This window comes from Lagopus leucura, unplaced genomic scaffold (assembly GCF_019238085.1).
Source record: "Lagopus leucura isolate 7727_CA_CO unplaced genomic scaffold, USGS_WTPT01 Super-Scaffold_100001, whole genome shotgun sequence".
Classification (NCBI taxonomy): Eukaryota; Metazoa; Chordata; class Aves; order Galliformes; family Phasianidae; genus Lagopus; species Lagopus leucura.
The window spans coordinates 36,401,966-36,420,852 of record NW_024962262.1 but is presented as its reverse complement, the minus strand read 5'-3'; the positions used below and the strand labels follow the sequence as shown (position 1 = coordinate 36,420,852).

General features: G+C 37.1%; 1 protein-coding gene across 1 annotated transcript in view; it reads right to left on the bottom strand.

Moving 5' to 3' along the window:
- The window catches only part of PCCA (propionyl-CoA carboxylase subunit alpha), a 264,605-nt gene that overhangs the window by 222,571 nt on the left and 23,147 nt on the right, over nucleotides 1-18,887 (bottom strand). Inside the window, exons 5-6 of the mRNA XM_042866368.1 lie at nucleotides 4,513-4,626; nucleotides 3,006-3,059 (exon numbers count right to left, since the gene is read on the bottom strand). Coding sequence (XP_042722302.1) covers nucleotides 3,006-3,059; nucleotides 4,513-4,626 — 168 coding nt within the window. The remainder of the gene's footprint in view (nucleotides 1-3,005; nucleotides 3,060-4,512; nucleotides 4,627-18,887) is intronic.

The following is an 18,887-nucleotide window of genomic DNA, read 5'->3' as shown; positions in this document are numbered from 1 at the left end:
TTAGCTGACTTCATTTATATAAATACAGTGAATCCCCTTCTGTAGCACAACAGCAACCACAACAGACACATCTGAAGAGGTGATGCACCATCTTTTTTATTGGACTACTATGACAAATAAGCCAGGTGTCACGTAATCATCCTTTAGATCATTTGTTTTTGAGCCAATGAATAATTCACTTGAAATCCTCAACATGTTTGTTCCCTCCCATTCTAAAAGTAACAAAACTGAGTATAGAGAAGAAAAATAAAGAATGGCGATTTTCAATACTCTGAATGTATCAATCCAATCCTTTACAAGGACTATCTAAAGCTGAGCACTTATTCCGTGAACCATTTGTGCAGTAAGGAACAAAAATACACGCTTTTGTTCAAATCATGCACAGTATGATTACATCTGAACTGACCCTCCTTGTGTTAACTGAAGACAAAGCTTCACTTGAGCTCATTATCACTCTTACAGACAGAAGGGTGAGTTTAAAACATTTAGCCTTTTTCTCCACTGCCAAATCTAGGTAGCCTTGTTTTACAAGTACAGATATGCACCTAGGAAATAAACACAGGTTTCACAAGTCCATCATTACTTTCAGCAAAAAAAATAAACAGCATGGATGCAAATCAAGGCATGGGGAGAAAAAAATGGAACAAAAACACATCCTTGCCAACTTCACAACAGTTTTGTAACATTTATTATAGGCTTTAATGAAGAAGAGAAACAGCAGGCAAGTTTTTTTCCTGAATATGTTAATCAAGTTGTCTGAAAAAAATAGAAGTTGTCTTCAGTGATAAAAAGACAGATCGTTTTCCCAATTCCCACTAGGGGTTTGATACTGTAGAGTAACTGACATGAAGGGAAGCATGGTTATGACTTAATTGAGACTTAAAGTCCTGTGTTTGAAAAAGCAAAGCAGAATTTGTTTTATTCTATTTTATGTACCAGACCACATCATGTTTTTGAAATGATTTAGAATGCAATACAGTAATATAATACTTTCCAGTATTAGTGGTCCCTCACTGCAAGACATTGAGGCCCTGGAGCGGGTTCAAAGAAGGACAACAAAGCTGGTGATGAGCCTAGAGCACAGGGCTTATGAGGAGCGGCAGCAGGAGCTGGGATCGTTCAGTCTGTAAAGAGGAGGCTCAGGGGAGACCTCATTGCACTCTACAACCTCCTGAAGGTTTGGGAAGGCCAGGGGAGATTTAGGCTGCACATTAGGAAATGCTACTTCTCTGAAAGAGTGGTCAGGCACTGGAATGGGCTGCTCAGGGCGGTGCTGGTGGAGTCACTAACCCTGGAGATGTTCAAGGAATGTTCGGATTTTGTGTTGAGGGATATGGCCTAGTGAGTACTATTAGTGATGGGTGGATGGTTGGCCTGGATGATCTTGTACGTCTTTTCCAACCTTGATGATTCCATGATTCTGTGAAGCTACCTTAAGACTGTAGCAATCCAAATTTGAAAGTGTTTCTAGTGAATTCCTAAAATAATGTGGTCAGTATTGAAGCATTTGAGTGAAAAGATGAGACGGAAGGGGAAGAGGATCTATAGGAATGTTTGATCTTCCTTCATTTCTACTTAATCTTGCAAAAAAAAAAAAAAAAAAAAATCGTTCCAGACTGTCATGTCAACAATACTGTAATTTACATAACTAAATAACCAGATTACTAGGAAGTGTGCCCAGTTTGGAGTAATAACTATCACATTCCAAAGTTTGGCAGCAAAAATATACCACAAAATAGCACTTCTGTTCCTCTCTGCCCAAGGAACTGCCAAGTAAAGCCAGTCACCATTCTGGTGCAACCCAGTAGGAATACTGCTATCAATTTAACCAGGAATCCTCCCCTTAAAGAAGAGGCTCTGGTACATTGCATAGTACGGAGAAAAAAGCTGTTAAATTATATGAAATTACATGGAAGACATTATCCCAGATTTGGTAAAACTTGACAAATGCCAAGTGTTTTAAATTCCTTTCAAGTTTAACAGAACTCTAGCACCACACAGCAACCAGAAGGACACAGACTCTATATTGTTTTTTTCTTGTTTGCTTGTTCTAAAGAGGCATGGCCAATAAGAAACAAAATAATTAGACATTTAATTCCCAAATAGCTTACTTGGTGAATTGATGATATTATCTAACACTCCAGAACCAACTAAATTATAACAGTCTGTACTACAAATAGAACTTGAACTGAAAGTAATACAGTCAAGGAAAACACAGAAGTTACTTCACAAATGCTAAGAACAGAAGAGATCTCACAGAAGCTTTACAGAAGCAAATTCTTCATCTGCGTTTCTACCCTGAGCTATAAAAGGTAGAAATTATTCTTAAAAACAGTAACCAATTTCTCTTACTGCCTCTTAAAAAAAGAAAATGATTGGGTGAGCTTGGGGAAAAAAAAAAGAAATCAGTAAAAGGGCCACATATCAATTTCTGTGGTACGTAAAAATCCCACTGAAGTAAGGAGATTATGAATAAAAAAAAGAATATAAATTCAAATGTGAAGGGAAAACAACACCTTCTTGAAGTACCTCCTCATTTCTTCCAGAAGATGCAGTTCTACAATACACGACTTCCAGCACAGAAGCTAGTTTTTAAACAGCCCCATCCCCTTCTTCAAAGTGCATTTCAGCACCTTTTCAGGGCTACTGATACAGCTGTTCACCAGTTGTGTGAGGAGTCACCAAAACAATCACTTAGAAATAAATACTTTTAACCTAGATCATTTCAGTGACTCAGTTTTACAGAGAAGGCACAAACATCACAGACAAAAAGCAAATACACTGAGGCTCCTATGTCCTTGGTGCAGCTCTTACAAACAGGCACAGGTTGCAACTGGACCCATAAAATACAAAAAAACCACATGCAGAGAAGGCATATAAAGTACCCTGCCTTCATGCATCCTTAAAATCTGCCTTAAATTAGTACCTTGATTCCTCAGATACCTTGAAGTGAATATATGCAACCCAGTGCACCCTTCACATCCAAGCAAGGAAAGATAACTTACCAAACGCCTGGCAAATTCTTTGTTTTCTGAAAGAAATCCATATCCCGGGTGTACCTTCAAAAACAAAGCAAAGAAGTTTTCAAGCTCACTGACCTCAGAAGCCAGACACCAAGTTTACCACCACCTTCTAGATACCAGTAAGGTGACATTGAGCACCAAGCATTTCAATTAGTTCAAATGGCTGATTTAGCTGTCTTGAGTCCTATACAAACCCACTGGTTGAGCAGCATTTTCTGAAACAAATATTCCCTACTTGACTACAGAGAAATATGCTGTTTTCAGAGACACTAACATACTCACTTCAGACTTTCCCTCTTTCTTACTCCTTTTTGCTACATTCACATCTCTGCAGACTTTTATATCAATACTCATACATACTCTTCTCAATAACACTATAAAGTACTGTTCATTTTAAATACTTTATAGCTTTGATCACAACAGCGGTTCTAAGGTCCACAGCCATAAGCCTCCCACCTCTAGCCACCCTTGCTGGAGGACAGTATTTACTGTGTCATTAGTGTAAGTGATGCATCCTTAAATGCCTGATTTGTTACTCATACCCAAATATACACCTTGTACTGTGCTGGTGAAGTTCTCTTTTTCGCAACTCACAAGATTCTTGATCCAATATACTCCAACAGATAAAGTTGAGAAAGAATAAGTTACTACCCTCTTTTAAAGAGAATAAGCAACATACTACTTTCAGCAACTTGAAGGACATGAAGTCGCTTTCTTTACAGGGAAGTTTTGGGGCCCTGAAAGCATCACACCAAACACATCACACTGAAGGAAATTACAACGCCGCTCCAAACCATTCCGCAGTAATCAGTGTTGCTCAAACACAGCCATGAAATTTCACTTTAAAAATGCTGTTTACAGTAGCTCTGAATAATACATTTGCTTCATTGACATTACAAAGAACATTAAATTTGCTAACATGACCACACATTCGTTTTTCCAACCGATCCCCATAAAGCTTTGAATCTCAGGCCAATTTGGAGGGAGAAAAGCAGAACAGCTTACATGAGTAAACATGGGCTGATGTGCATTCTGTAAACATCCTGAAACAAGTAATTACAGAATGCACCTTCTTGCAAATAAGACACATATAATTCAAAAACTGCTTCAAACCATGTTTAAGCAAAAGCCTTCTTTGGACACACTTTGTAAAACGTTCAAAAAGCCATTATGGCATCTAAAGGGTTAGTGCTCAAAACTAATTGGGATTTTTTTTTTCCCCCAGCAAATTTGGAAATGAACTGAAGCTGCTCCCTGGTGTGAAAGCTGAATCCAGCAGCCACCTGCAGGATCAGCAACCAGTGCTGCCAGATGCTACAAAGCCTTTGATTTCCAGTAGCAATTTCGGACACATTTAACATGAACTAACTGGAATCGCATATTCAATCACTCCCCCCCACACACACACACATTAAAAAAAATACAAACTCTGGCTTTTCTGCTTTCTATATGTGAAACAGCTGCAGCAGATAGACTCATTCAGACTCACAGCTTGGGCCCTGGTTTTCTTAATGACTTCCATGATGGCATCCATGTTGAGGTAGCTTTTGCTAGTGGGAGCTGGGCCAACACAGACAGCTTCATCCGCCATTTTCACGTGAACCTAAGGGGGGGAATATTCCATATTAACAGATGCTCCCACCAAAAATAATTACCGACATCCTGAAACATGCACACAAATTTTATTGTTTCAAAGATAATTTACATACCATAACCAATCTAAAACATACACCGAGATCACCAACATTGACATACAAGAACTCATGCAATAACATTAAATCTCATTTAACTCCCACCTGAAGTGTCATTGCCAAGATTTCTTATTCCAATGTATTATTTTGAATTTGGTTAAATCAAATCACGGCAAATTAATTTCAGCTTCCTATACTGATAATCTATATGTAAATTCAGACTAAAAACTACTTTGTTACATGTAACCAGGATAGTCTAATATCTTAATAACAAACATTCATGACCAGTTCTAAGCAGGCTCCCCAGGAAGTTGGGGATAATTAGAGTGAATTGAATGAAGGGATGCAGCGAGTGTCCCTGCACAGCATCAGGTCAGCACCATGCACAAATTAAAGCCTATGACTAAAGAGTTCAATATCACTACACGTGAACCAGAAAATCTTGAGAATTATTTAAGCAGGCTCATGTTTGATTCCTGATTCATTGTATCCTAATTTATATGCATTTGTCAAACATTTTTACAGTCAAATCTAAACCATACAAAAAGTAGCGATAAACAGTTTACCAGAAACAATAAAATAGCTGGTTTTGAACAAACCAGAACTCATTCACACACTTTGGGAATAAAAAGAAGTTACAACATTTTTAGATTGCTCTTCAACATGTTTTACTATATTTTCCTTATAAATTAAGACGCACACAGACCCACAAAAAAAAAAAAAAATCAGTTTCTCATTTTGTTTTCCTTTTATAAGCTCTCGTCCAGTCTGTGTTTAAAGGAAACGTGCCACTGTTTAACCTGTATAAGATTTATATAGCTATAGGTTAGTAAGACTTGGCACTGTACAGTTTGGCATTTCAACGCTTATCAATTTTAAAACTGTTATTTTATGAATATTTTCTATCATCTTCAGTGCACTAGAATATATAGAAAATGTTGTTTCATAAAGTGAATCTTAACATATGACATGCAAAATTTTTTTCTTTGCTAACAGCAATTTTACTCACAAGTAGCACAGAGATTGTCAGTGTAATATGTTAAGGTTGGAAGTATTGTAGTCCCTACACACTACTCATTCATTCAGAAAAAAGTCAAAGCCAGAAAAAAAAGGTACCTAGAAACTGCCTTGCAGTAGTCAAGCAATTTCTCATTTTGCTATTCAAAATAAGTGTTCAGGTAATGCGTAAGAAAAATAACATCTATTTAGTCACCTGTGAACATTCAGCATTAGTCTTTGTTTTTATAGAGCTTTTCTGTACTTTGCAGAAAGTTACCCCAACACCAGAAAGAAATACCAACTTGCCACCAAATTCCTAGCACTCTCCTGGGACTAGCTCTTAAATAGATATGCAAATATGCAGCCAATTCAGCAGCTCCAAGTGCACAAAACCACCTGGAATCTCCACATATTTCATATTTTAGTTGTAAGCTTCTTTGAAGAGATAATGGTTTCATTTTCTTAGTATAGCATTCACTTCACATTATAAACAAAGCAGAACCAAAAACCCTACCCACTAGCACAGACAATCATGTGGCAGGGTTTTAATGCTTTATAATAAAACACCTCGACAAATTAAGTTAATTTAACATTTGATTAAATGATAGCAGAATTAACCCTATCTGCTACCCTTCCTGGAGTATTAAGTACAAGAAACAGCACTGCCCTTGGATACCTTTATTTATTTTATTGATTCAAGTTTTTTAGTTATTCAGTATGTTTTAGACAAGCATACTTAAGCATGGGTGTTTTACAGGACCAAAAGCTTCCTTACTAAGGGACTAAACTATGACAACTAGCTATTTTTAAGCACATAGAGAAGCCCCCGCCCTCCCCCCCACCCCCAACAGTACTATAGCACCAGAAGTCCATAGCAGATACTGTAAAAACCACCGATTTACAACATTTAAGAACAGCTGTGTGTGCTTTTCCTCTGCCATTTTCTTCCACTTCTTCAAGTGTTTTGCTACTTCTCCCCATGCTCCTCTTCCTCTGGAGTCTATTTCTCCTTATCTACATTACCACAAGATTTTAGCATCTTCTCTAGTTCACTGTTGAATTATCCTTGCAGGTACCCTAACAACCACACGAACATAATAAAACTGTAGCCATATTACAACTACTTCATCTTCTCCAGCATTACAAGTTTGAAATCATTTATTTTCAAACAAGTCACACAATCCTATGTATTCAGAACTTGTACCCAGCTTATGACAACTAACAATTTAGGAGAAAAATTTTTCACTTTCCTGTTTTAGTTTAGAAAAATAATATTAACAAGATAGAGAAGTCAGTTCCAGGAGGTTTACGAAGGAACAATTCCTTCATAAATATTAGAACCGGCCATGCAATCTCAAGCATGATGGATGGATACCAACAAAGGGTGGAAAAGAACACAAGCCTAAAAGTACTAAATATTTTTACTGTAATTTTTTTTTTTTTTTTAAATATTGGGCTACCTGTGCCTCAAAAGATGTGTTTCAAACAACTATAAGGACCTGTTACATTACTCAACACAAATTTGCTAGAAGCATGACTTAGTCATGTAGAGAGCAGTTTAATTGCTGTAGAAGTTTTAGATTTGAAATATTAAATAAGGACTAATTACATTGTAATAATTACACAAAGAAGACAAAACGTTTACCAAAACCTATTGACTCGTGATTTGTTACATCTTTAAATCTAAATCCTAACCTGTAGTGAGCACCTAACCACCGCACTGAAACCTCCTCAACTCTTCTATGACAAATGTGCCTCAATAGTCTCTATTTAACAAGGAATCCAAGAGTACTCATTAGAAAGAATACTCTTCAGTAGCACAATTACTTTTAAACAAAGGTTCATCAATATGACAAAAATACAACAACTGGCCACAGTTTGAAATGCAGCAGTGATTTTAGTGCACGATTCATGACCACACAGCAAAACAAGAACTCAAGTTCAACAATCCTCTTCAATAAATGACACCAAAACAGCCACTTATTTCCTGAGCAAGTTCAGGTAAGGCACTTAAACTACTAATCCTACTGTTTCTTTGTGTCTCTAGGAAATAGGTACCTAAATAATCTGTTAGGGTGATTATCCAGCCATTTTAATCCATCCAGGACTGGTTCCAAGCACTGTTCCAGGCAGCATCAGCTCTCAAGGTGTCAATTACAATGGAGCACCAACAGCAGCCAGCAGTAGGCTCTGGCTATTTTGTTTCAGTGTAACAGCAGGACTGATAAACCAGAAACAGTATGCGGGTTTTGGTGTCATATCATACCCCACAACCCAAAACATTGGATATAAACACCAAAGTACCAATACTTTGCAGGAGATTACCCAATTAAGAAGGACTGTACTAAACTAGAGCTAGTCAGTATCTGAATTACTGTAACTGTTAGCACTCCTTTACTTGTGGAGGACGGCACATGTATGCATCTGACAGTAGCACATTCTTTTGCCCAGGTGTACTCTGAAAAGCAGTGAAGCACCCTTCCCATGAAATCTGTATCTCAAATAGTCATTTAGAGTGAAAAAGTAATAGTTGAGTAGCTAAAATACACATAGCACTCCTAGAGATGTTGTTTAATGCAGTAGAATTGAAGTAACCTTTGCCAACAGTCATCCAGTTGCTTCAGATTGTTAGTTAAAACTTATACTACATGCAAGTACACATGCTCCCAGCCTTTACAACAACAAAAGGTATTTTGGTATGGAAATAGAAATATGTACGTATGAACAACACAACACTAAGGCAAAGCACTGAAAAAAAAAAAAAAAATGACAGATGCTAGGAAAATTTACAGATTCTTAGCATTGTAACTATTCAGGAACTCCAGAGTTTGTTACTTTCTTAAGGATATGATTCATGAAGAAAGTTCTTTGTACCGATCTCACCCGCTTGCTTTATAATCATGTTGTCTACTAATTGCAAGAAACAAAGCTGATTTTCACATGAGCCAGTAGAAGAGCAAAGATATCCACACGTGTTTCCTAACAAAGTGCTTGATACCACCTGCACAGTTTTCACAGATATTTTATACACTTCATCAGTTTGATATTTACTGTGTGACAGATGCCATTTACTCCAGTGTAAATGCCTAATTAACACATACACACAGACACACACACACACTCTCCCTCCTTCATTACTAGGAAAGACTGGGACTTCATGATACCCTAGTTTTTCAGGATAGGTCACCCTATGCAACCCCAGGCCTCAACACAAGTTGATAATTCATACAGCAGAGAGTTTTATTAAGTTACAAGATGCATTTTCCCCAATTCTTCTGCACTTTTCCACAATAAATAGACAGGAAATTGTTATACACACATATATACAATGCTAACCAAATCTAAGAAGCAATTAAAGAAAAAAGAATTAATGTTTGCTACATTAGTTAAGACTGCATTGTTTAGGCAAATAAATCTAATCAAACAATCCTTTTAAAGCTCAAATCAATATCACACGTTGCAACAATTACAGTTGGTATAAATAAACTCAGTTGACCCAAATTGCATAACACCACTGAGCAAGACAAACCACAATTAGCTCAACCCGTAAGATAGGGCTAATGAGTAAATCCTTTGTATGGGTAGCAAAAAATAAAATGAATAAAAGCAATAATCTCAAATCTTGCAAATCCTAATACCAAAAGAGACAAAAAATAAAAACCTTGTGGCACTGAACAGTTAAAAACCAAAAAGAAGCAAAGAAAGGTTCCAATTCACTGCTCTGTCAAAAATACACAGCTTTTAGACCCGTCTTTAACAGCTTCACACAAAACAAACGTCAAGAATACAACAAATCTGTGCACACAGCAAGCATGTCGTACTCACAGTCCTCCAAGTGCTATTGCAAAGAAATACTGCCACACAATTATGGCATTTAACCCTAAAATGAAATAATGAAAACATTTCTAATTGCACAAAGAGCAGAACTGTGAAAGCCATACATCACACAAATGTCACATTTTCCACATTTATTTTAACTCAGCATTTTAAAAAAACTGTACAAAAAATTATGCAAAAAACAGCCCACAGTCAGTGTAAGCAGATCCTTCTGCAAGACTGTCTGTTGGTTTGCAGGTTTTGTTGTTTGGTTGGTTTTTTGTTTAGTTGTTTGTTGGTTTGTGCTTTTTTTTTTTTAATTGATAGTCCACAACCACACCTATGTGACATTTCAGTGACCTGAGTTGAACTCAACTGCCCTCCAAAGAAGAGACACCAATGAGGCAAGGAATGCTTAATTCTTAATTAAGACTAAAAGTACACACTTTTAAAGTCAAAAAGATCCCCATTTGTTCAGTCTTACTCATAAGTGCGATTTATAACCTTAGAAGAAGAAAATTATCTTGAATCCTGAAATTCTCTCTTCCGTGAACAGAGTTCTGGAACTTTATTGTCCATATGCACACTTCTCAGAGATGCCATCACAAGGAACAGGTTCCCCACTGCATCTAGAGGCCTGATGACCAGGACTACAAATAATAGACCACACAAAGGCTATTATGAAACAGATGCTTCAAAACTGACTTCTCCTGTTGGGACTAGCAAGAAAATGCCTTATAACCTGAAGTTATTACTGATAGAAATCAAGAGGAGAATGACTTTGGCTCCTAAGTCATCTCCTACACACTCATTTTATGATATATAACTACCCAGTAAAACATGCTTCAAGAAAACTGGTGAGAAAGAAGGCTTCTTCATAAGCATTTTATTGCAAATGGTTGAGTTTCACCCTCCAAAGGAGTAAAGACTAGGAACTAGTAACTCTGTGTGCTTCAAATAAATCTTAAGACTATAGGACTGAAGCTTAGCCAGATCCAAGCAGCTGAATGTACTTAAGTTGATTAAAAGATGACATCTTTTTGCAAGGCATTGAAAACTGAAGATGTTTCTTTCCATAGCATGTTTTTCTGGAACTTCTCTAGGAAAGCTCATCTCTACAGACTTCTATTCAGAAGAACTGTTTTTTAAGCAAGCCTTCTTCTGTCTACCAAGTCTATCTGCAAATAACCACCAAGCATAAGTATTTTTCTACAAGAAGCTTTTCTTGTTGAGGAAAATACGCTTAAAGCTTTAGAAACCCACCATGGTAGACTACAACTCTTGTTTTTAATACCCTATCATAGTAATTTGCTTGCCACTGAAATTTTAGCAAAATGATGCTGTTGATTATATCACAGCTTCCACATATTTTGGTCAACATCAAGCAGACATACAGGATTTAGAAAAAGTAATTTAAGTTGAATCAGACCAAACAACGTGTAGTATGTTTTAGCAGCACGATTCCATCTAGGATTTTCAGCTTAGAGTTGTCCTTCAGAGACAAGAATACAGAACACTGCCATTCAGACGAGGCCCCTGTCGATTGCCCAAATTTGCCGACCTGCAAAGATGGACTGCAGAAGTTGCTTCCAGAATCTAAGGACAGTAATCAAGTGAGGGATCCCTGAAACCAGTCCCAGGGTCAATATAACAGCTAATAAAAACAGCAAGGTGAAATTCACAGCTACATGGCATTTCAACTACCCAACAGTTCTTAAAAGCAACGTGACAGCAAAGTACAAACGTTAGTGCCAATCGAGGCAACTCTGGAACACTATTTGGAGTATTAAATAATCAGAAATGCAAAACACAGACCCTATAGTAAATAAAGCCCTTCACAGTGTGGACTACGTTCTGGCTTAAGATGAACCATATATTGAAATAGGAATGAAGTTTCATGGAAAGCCTCACTTTCTGAAAATATAAGTTGCCATTTAAAGTATGATCCCACCCAGCTCCCCTTCCCATTCAGCTCTAGCAATCCAACACTGCCAATAGATCAACTGCCTGTCAGTTCACCTGCCAATCTTGAGCTCTCCAGCAGAGAAATACTGTAAGTGGAAGAGAAATTAACCTTTTGTCAGATCAGCAAGTTAAACCACCTTGCAGCTACAGATAATCGGTCCTTTTGGAAATACTTCGGATGCAGAGAACTTAAAACATAGTATAAAACCAGACCTGAAGTGTCAAATAATTCTTAGAATACCACCCCAAGTAATATGTCAGAGATAAACAGAGTACTTCAGGAATCTTGGAACTTTCAATAAGGACTCTCTAAAATACAAAGTGTTCTCCTCATACCTACGCAGTGTTTACTTCCATGTATACAGTAAAAGCAATAGAGCAGAAGCAGAGCATTTTTTATTTTAACAAAATCCACTAATGTGAATATTCATAATTACTTCTTAAAAATTAAGTTTCATTACTTCTTCAATAGAATTAGAGAAAAACATTACTTTTCTGACACTGTTAAAATTACTCCTTACATTCTGGGACAACTTGGAAGAAGTTAATCAATGGAAAACCTGTTCAGAGTTTTCTACTCTCAAATCTTATTTTGGAAGAACACAAGGCAGCTTTGAGAATCCAAAATACAGGTGTCAAGATGAATAATAATAAAAGCTGAGTCATGGAGAAAAACCCGGAAGCATGCTTTCTCTACTGTTACAGAAAACAGTAAGCCATAAATCCCATGAAATCTGCTTGTTAAGTAACTTTTCAGAATAGACCTACCTTTAAAAAAGAAGTATTCTAGCAAGCTATCATCTTTGCCAATTCCCAAAGTGTAATCCACGTGAACTGTTTGACAGGCACTTGCGCCTGTTAGACACAGCAAGAGAACACAGAACACTTTGTTATAAAACCATCGCCCACCACAAACTCATAGCCTTCACTTCAGTTAAAAGGCCTACCAACAAAGCCTGTCAGTGTTTGCATCTCTGTATTCGAAGCAAGCTTAAGCAAATTTTGCACAGGAATATGAAAGAGTGATCTTTCATATTCCTGTGCAAAATTTGCTTAAGTCAAGTTGACCTCCCTGAAGTCAAGTACACAAGTATTACACAGGAAAAACATTTTGTAAGGGAGGATCAAAACAGAGAGCAAGCAGAGCTCAGGACCTCAAAATGAAAACAAAAACAAAAAAGAAACAAGTCAGCAGAATTAAGTTACAGCATGAGGAGTTCCAGAGTTGACTGCTAGATACAGCACAAAAATATTTTTTGTTGCATGGAAATTTCTGAAAAGGAGTAAAAGTAGTTACTTTCCCATTTAATCTTACAACATAACATTTGCAGATGGGCATCTACCTCCATTCATAAGATGACTGTACTAACCTCTATTCCATCCTATGTTTATGCTCCACCATGCTGAATGTAGTACCCATATATCAAGTCAGTAAGGAAGTGAATAGCAGCACACTTCAAGAAGTGCTGGTGGTCTATAGATAGTGCACAAAACCAGTTGGCCTATCAACGTCATAAAGACTGTGCACAACCTAACATAAGGGCAGGAATGGGCAAAATCTGTATAGCCTGAGTCGTTTTCACACAACTAATGCCAGCACTGGGCAAGCCAGGAGTGCTGATGTCAGACTTCATGTGGTTTGACATGGACCATCTGACAGAAGATCTCTCAAGTCTAAAAACGGTTTACTGTACTGAGGAAATAGGTCTTGATACATTAAGAGAGCACTGTTCACAAGCCACTATAATGCTAACCCCTAAAATGAGGGTAAGCATTGCTCCTGAAAACAGAATTAAAAACTAGAAGGGAAAACTAAAGGGAAGTATCACTATTAGACTAATTTAATCAAAGTATCACATACTTGCAACCTGTATGCAAACTAACACATTTCTCTATATAATAGTCCTATATAATTATTTTATATAATAGCTTAATAAATGTCATTCTAGGTAATACAGTTGGTTAATGTTAAATATACTTAGTGTGGTTAAAGAGAGATTGAGTTACACAGACAACATCTACATAAAACCAAAGGAAAGGAGTAGCCAGTCTCTGTACAGTGACAGCTGTATTTTTAAGTTGTAAACATTTGTTCTTCACTTAGAATATAAGTCCAACAGAAACGCTCAAGCATGTATACAGTCTTATATGACACTGGAGTAAGTTTCTACATAAATTCCTGTCGTTAAAAAGCCTGGAATTAAGAAAATCAATCCAAGTTGCACGGAATCTACATAGCACAACAGCACACACACAACACTTCTATCTAAATCCTCTTTCCTGTTAGCATTTTTTCTCCCTCCAACCTGCTAAATAAAGTCGTATTTCCTGCTGACAGCAAATGATTGGTTTACCTATAACTCCAGGGGGTTTAACTATCAGTCCTTTAAGAAGCTTTGACAGTTTAACCTGCTGAGCTCACAGCACCCAAGGGAGGGCCTGACTTGCAGTTTTACTTCTGATGCTGCTGACCACTAATACTGACTCCACAGATAATGGATTTCAATAACCACCTCCTACAGGTTAACACTTTGGGTACTTGCCATGATACTGCTTTAATTAAGTTAATACATGAAGGTCACAGTTTGTTAGGAAGTTTTATTAAATTTGACAGTGCTGACAATAGCAGGAAAAGTGCAGATGCTCACCTGGCCAGCAGCTCTGGGATGAGTTTGCCTACAGATGTAATCCAGTTGGTCTGCAGGTTTACGCACTTTTTTTGTTAACCGAGTTTATCAGTTTCAACCCCACTAAAAACAGATTTTCTTTCCAGCATAACCAATGATTTCATGACAAATATGAAATGGATGCTTCTATCTATGCTGAGTTTACCTGGAATGCAAACTTGCTTTACAATTTATGGTTAGGTTCTGTTTGTTTGTTTCTTTGCAAGTCTTGAATCATCCTGATGGTGAAAAGCAATTCGTATTTACATGTTTTTAAAGCCAATTGCTAACATTTACAGATCCAAGAGTGAAATTAGTTTTTAATTACATAACAGTTTCTAAAACATCTAACCAGATGTTTTTAATGTCCTAAGAAATAATTCTGAAAGCACATGCTTAAGAAAATACAAAAAAAAAAAAAGGAACGGAGAGACATTTCAATGCATGACTAAGTACTCACTTCAACACAACATTCTAGAACATCAACTTCAAAAATATGAGGAAAAGGTGATTTTTCTGTAGGTAAGAAATTGTATTTACTTTACTGGCGTAGACATTTATTTGTTAGATTTTATTCTTTCCCCCATTAAAGTACACAACCTGACAGACACTCTGCAGAGTAATAATGAAGCAGCATGGGAGCCATTTAATGCATTTCTTGATTAACTCATTGCCTGTCCAGTTCTCATACAGACGTGCTCACATGTCATAATCGTCATAACTCCCATCATCCCTACAGTTAACACACAAGCTCCTTGATTAGCACACAACTCCCAGACGAGCCACACTAATGCTAAATAATTCCCTTCAGTCTCCTGCAACCATACTGCAGGCTCTCCAATTAGATATAATGTCTCTGATGAGCCATATTAATACGGACAAATTCCTGCCAGGGATTCTAGCCCCCTCACTTTCACCAAATAAGAGGCAGAAAAAGAACTTAAACTGAAATAAAGGGAAGAAAGCTACATACATAAAGCTAGCCTAAAGAGCAGTTAAAAAAAGGCTTAATTACAAAGCTTTGCCCACTGCCATAGGTATGTTATTCTTGGAAGTATCTAAGGCACAGGCATATTGACAACTACAACAGCATTAATAAATATCAGTAAGCAAATTAGCTTTCTAATCATTGAAAAGCGTGTGAAGCAGATAGGTTTTCAATCATTTAATTAAAATTTGCAGTAAGTAATCATGTGATAAAGCTAACTATGCAGAGACCTTCAGAACACTTGCTGTTGGTTATGCTTGGTATAGGAAAAGAATTACATTCTCCTCAACCCATGCATTAAGCACCTCTTAAAATACAGCTGTACACACCTACACCATAAGGGTTGTTTTCTTTTTAAAAATTCAAAAACATTTCAGCAATGATCCACACAGTGTTCTCAAACCTTGCATCATGAAACAGCATCAGGAACCTGCAGCAGCATCACCAATTACATTACAAAGTCCACATCCTGAGATACTTAGGTTTGTACAAGGAATTGCAAAATACTTTCAGAATATGAAAGAGTTGATCATGGATCAACAATATGAAAACCTCATTATGGTTAATTTTCCCCTCTTTAAATAGGAGGAAAGAGAACATCACAGAAAAACCCAACCTTCCCAATGTTAACATCATTGTTATTATTACCTAGAAATTCACTATCTAGATTTTATGCAAGTCACAAGGAGATCCTGGTTTTTAGATCAGGAGAGTCTGATGTCCTCAGCACTAGAGCTGACCCTCTCACTAAGAGAGATATCAGCAAAGGACACGTAAATAGACTGTTGCAGAAGTATCCTTCAGTAGTTTTAAATACTGCTTGCAACTGCACAAACAAATTGTCAAATATTCAAATAGCCCCCATGAAATTTTGATAAGCTCTTCCCCAAGGTCCTTGCACCTTCATTCTTACACTAATGCATTTCATCTTCATTTACCTGATCATTAGCTTCCAGTTTGTTCAGCTGGAAACCAACACACACTAATTACTTTGACATCACAAAGTCCTATCTGTCTTCACCACCTCCCCAGACAGCAGGGAGAAATTATCAAGGGTAGGCATGATAATATCCTGATAAATGATGATTCACATCACCTCGCTGTCAATCATCCAGAAGTGCTCACAGAAGATACCACTCAATCTCATTATTGAATCCTAGGGCTGAGAGTACAATACACACCAGGAGTCGTATTTCAAACAGCAGGCCACCTGAGTAAGATGCAGCTCTGGGATTTTCATGAATTTTGTTGGCTCTTTGCTTCAACACAGTAAATGTCATATAGTAAAATATATGAATACATGTATATATGATGGCAGAAAAGGACACGCTTAAAGCAAAACTGTTCATCTTGAGGAGTCAAGAGAAAATAAACTAGGTCATTTGGTGGGCAAGAAAAAAATCCAGTAAGTTTCATTAATTTAAAAAAAATGAATAAACCTATAAAGCTTGAGCTCATTTTCAATTTAAAGGATACTCCTTTCTGAAACAATGTAAATGCATTCAGAGCTTTGAAAGAAGTAACACTAGCTTTGAAACTCATGGCCATAGGCAAAGCTTGTTTTTCGCTGTAACAGAAAGCAGATGTTCATAGACACAACTTCCCTGCTTAAGTAGTCAATCAAAAAAGAAAATCTATTTAGTAGTAACATAAAAATTTGGTAAGAGCTGCTTTCTCAGAATAGGTAGCCTTCTTTCCCAGTTCTAAATTACTATCATAATTCCTCCAGCTTTCTAAGTCTTATTAGAAACATAAATTGAGCAACTGGGAGGGAACAACTACTCCAAAGTTTGCAGCACTTTCCACTTCCATGCCCAAATTCAGACACTGACTGTCAGCAAACTTGCAGACTGACACATCATACAGTGAACAATATGATGGACCAGAGACCCACCCAGCCACTCACAGATGCACAGAATGGCTTGCATTGAAAGGATCCTTAATGATCATCTAGTTCAACTCCCCACCATCAGAGACACCTCCCACCAGCTCAAGCTGCCTAGAGTCCCCACCCAACTTGGCCTTGAACACCTCTAGAGACAGGGCCACCCACAGCTTCTTTGGACAACCTGTGCCAGTGCCTCACCACCCTCTGAATGAAGAATTTCTAATACCGAGTGAAAAAACTCAGTCAAAACTAAGGAAACTGAGAAAGCTATATACAGAAACGAACAACAAAGAAGAGGAATGGGAAAATAAAGTACAAAAATAAGTGTTCTAACATCCCATTTTATTCTTCTGACTGAAGACAATTCAACAGACGAGGCAAGTCAGAGGCACAGAGCACTCTTCCAAGCACTGATGATACAAGCATCTACCCCAGGTACCTTGGTACAATCAGCAACCACCTGTCCATTCGAGTTTCTCACTCAAGTTTCCTCACCCCTCTGACACAACTTGGACCTGAAAGTTTAAATATTGCATTTGTGGGCAACAAAATACAATAAAGAACCATAGAGCACATCAAGTTGGGTGAAATTATGAGCAAAATGGATTTTTTTCCCTCCTCTCTGAATGCAACCTCAGTGCTTCCTAGATTGAGACAGGCCACTAGATGGGGACAACACTAATACTACTGGCTTGGTTTACTGAAATAGAATTCCTAAGAAAGAAAATCAGACCAGCAAGTTTTAGAACAGTTGCTCACTAATAAACTTCCTATGAAAGCGTGTTAGTCTTCACTTTAGCTTAAGAACAGAAACAGCCTCATTCACCCCAAACTTAGTACAGTTATTTCTTAAAGAACATATAGTCTTACTACTTGCCCCTTGACAAGGCCACCGTTGACTTAACTGCTTGAAATTGTAAAATTCAAAGAAGAAATCTGATTTTGTGGAAAGAATATTGGCGCAAAGAATACACGGGCATGCCTGCCTGCCAAAGTGAATTTAGAATGCTAGTTAATGAGTCAGCTTTACCCACAGAAATCTGTGGAGGGCAGAAAACTGAAACAGTGATTGTATGCTTTAGTTCAGCTGGTGGAAATTGGTGATGTTCTAGTAGATGAAAACTTCATTTAAAAGGCATATCTTCAAATCAAAAACTTTGTTTAAATTTCCACATGTTAGGGCTATGATGATTACTTTACAAAAATCTTTTAATACAGCCATGTCACTTATTCATGTTGTGCCTAATTTTAAAAAATGAACTTACAGAACTCACACAAAGAACACATTCTTGTTTTTGTTGGCTAACTTGTAAAAGAAAATTATCTGCAAAAAGGATTCATATGGAAGCAAGTTGTAGAATTTGGGGAAAGCACTTGCTGAATCCATTAAAGTAAGGCCACCTATTAAAAAAAAAAAAATACCTTTCTCTAAGTTGCTGAAGTTAACTTGTGGGAGAATTATGATATTTCCTCTATGGAAAAGAAAAAAATAGATAGGAAACTGCTGTCAACAAGCATCAGTTCCACAGAGCTTACAGCTTACAAGTTCATCTGTCAATCTCGAGCTCTCAAGACACTGGGGAAAAAAAACAACACAGAACAACACTTGAAGCTTAATTTAACCCATATTCAAGGCTGACTGTAAAAAATTCTTCAGAACATTCAGCAAGTAGAAACAAAATACAAGTTACACTTTACTGTAACTGCATCATAAGACAAAATAGGATTCAACATTAAAATTCAAGTTATTACCTTTAAAAATATTTGTAGAGCTATAAATCTCCCCCACATTACATACATACATACAGGGAAGTGACATTTAAAGCTACAGTCCAACTAAATATAACTAAA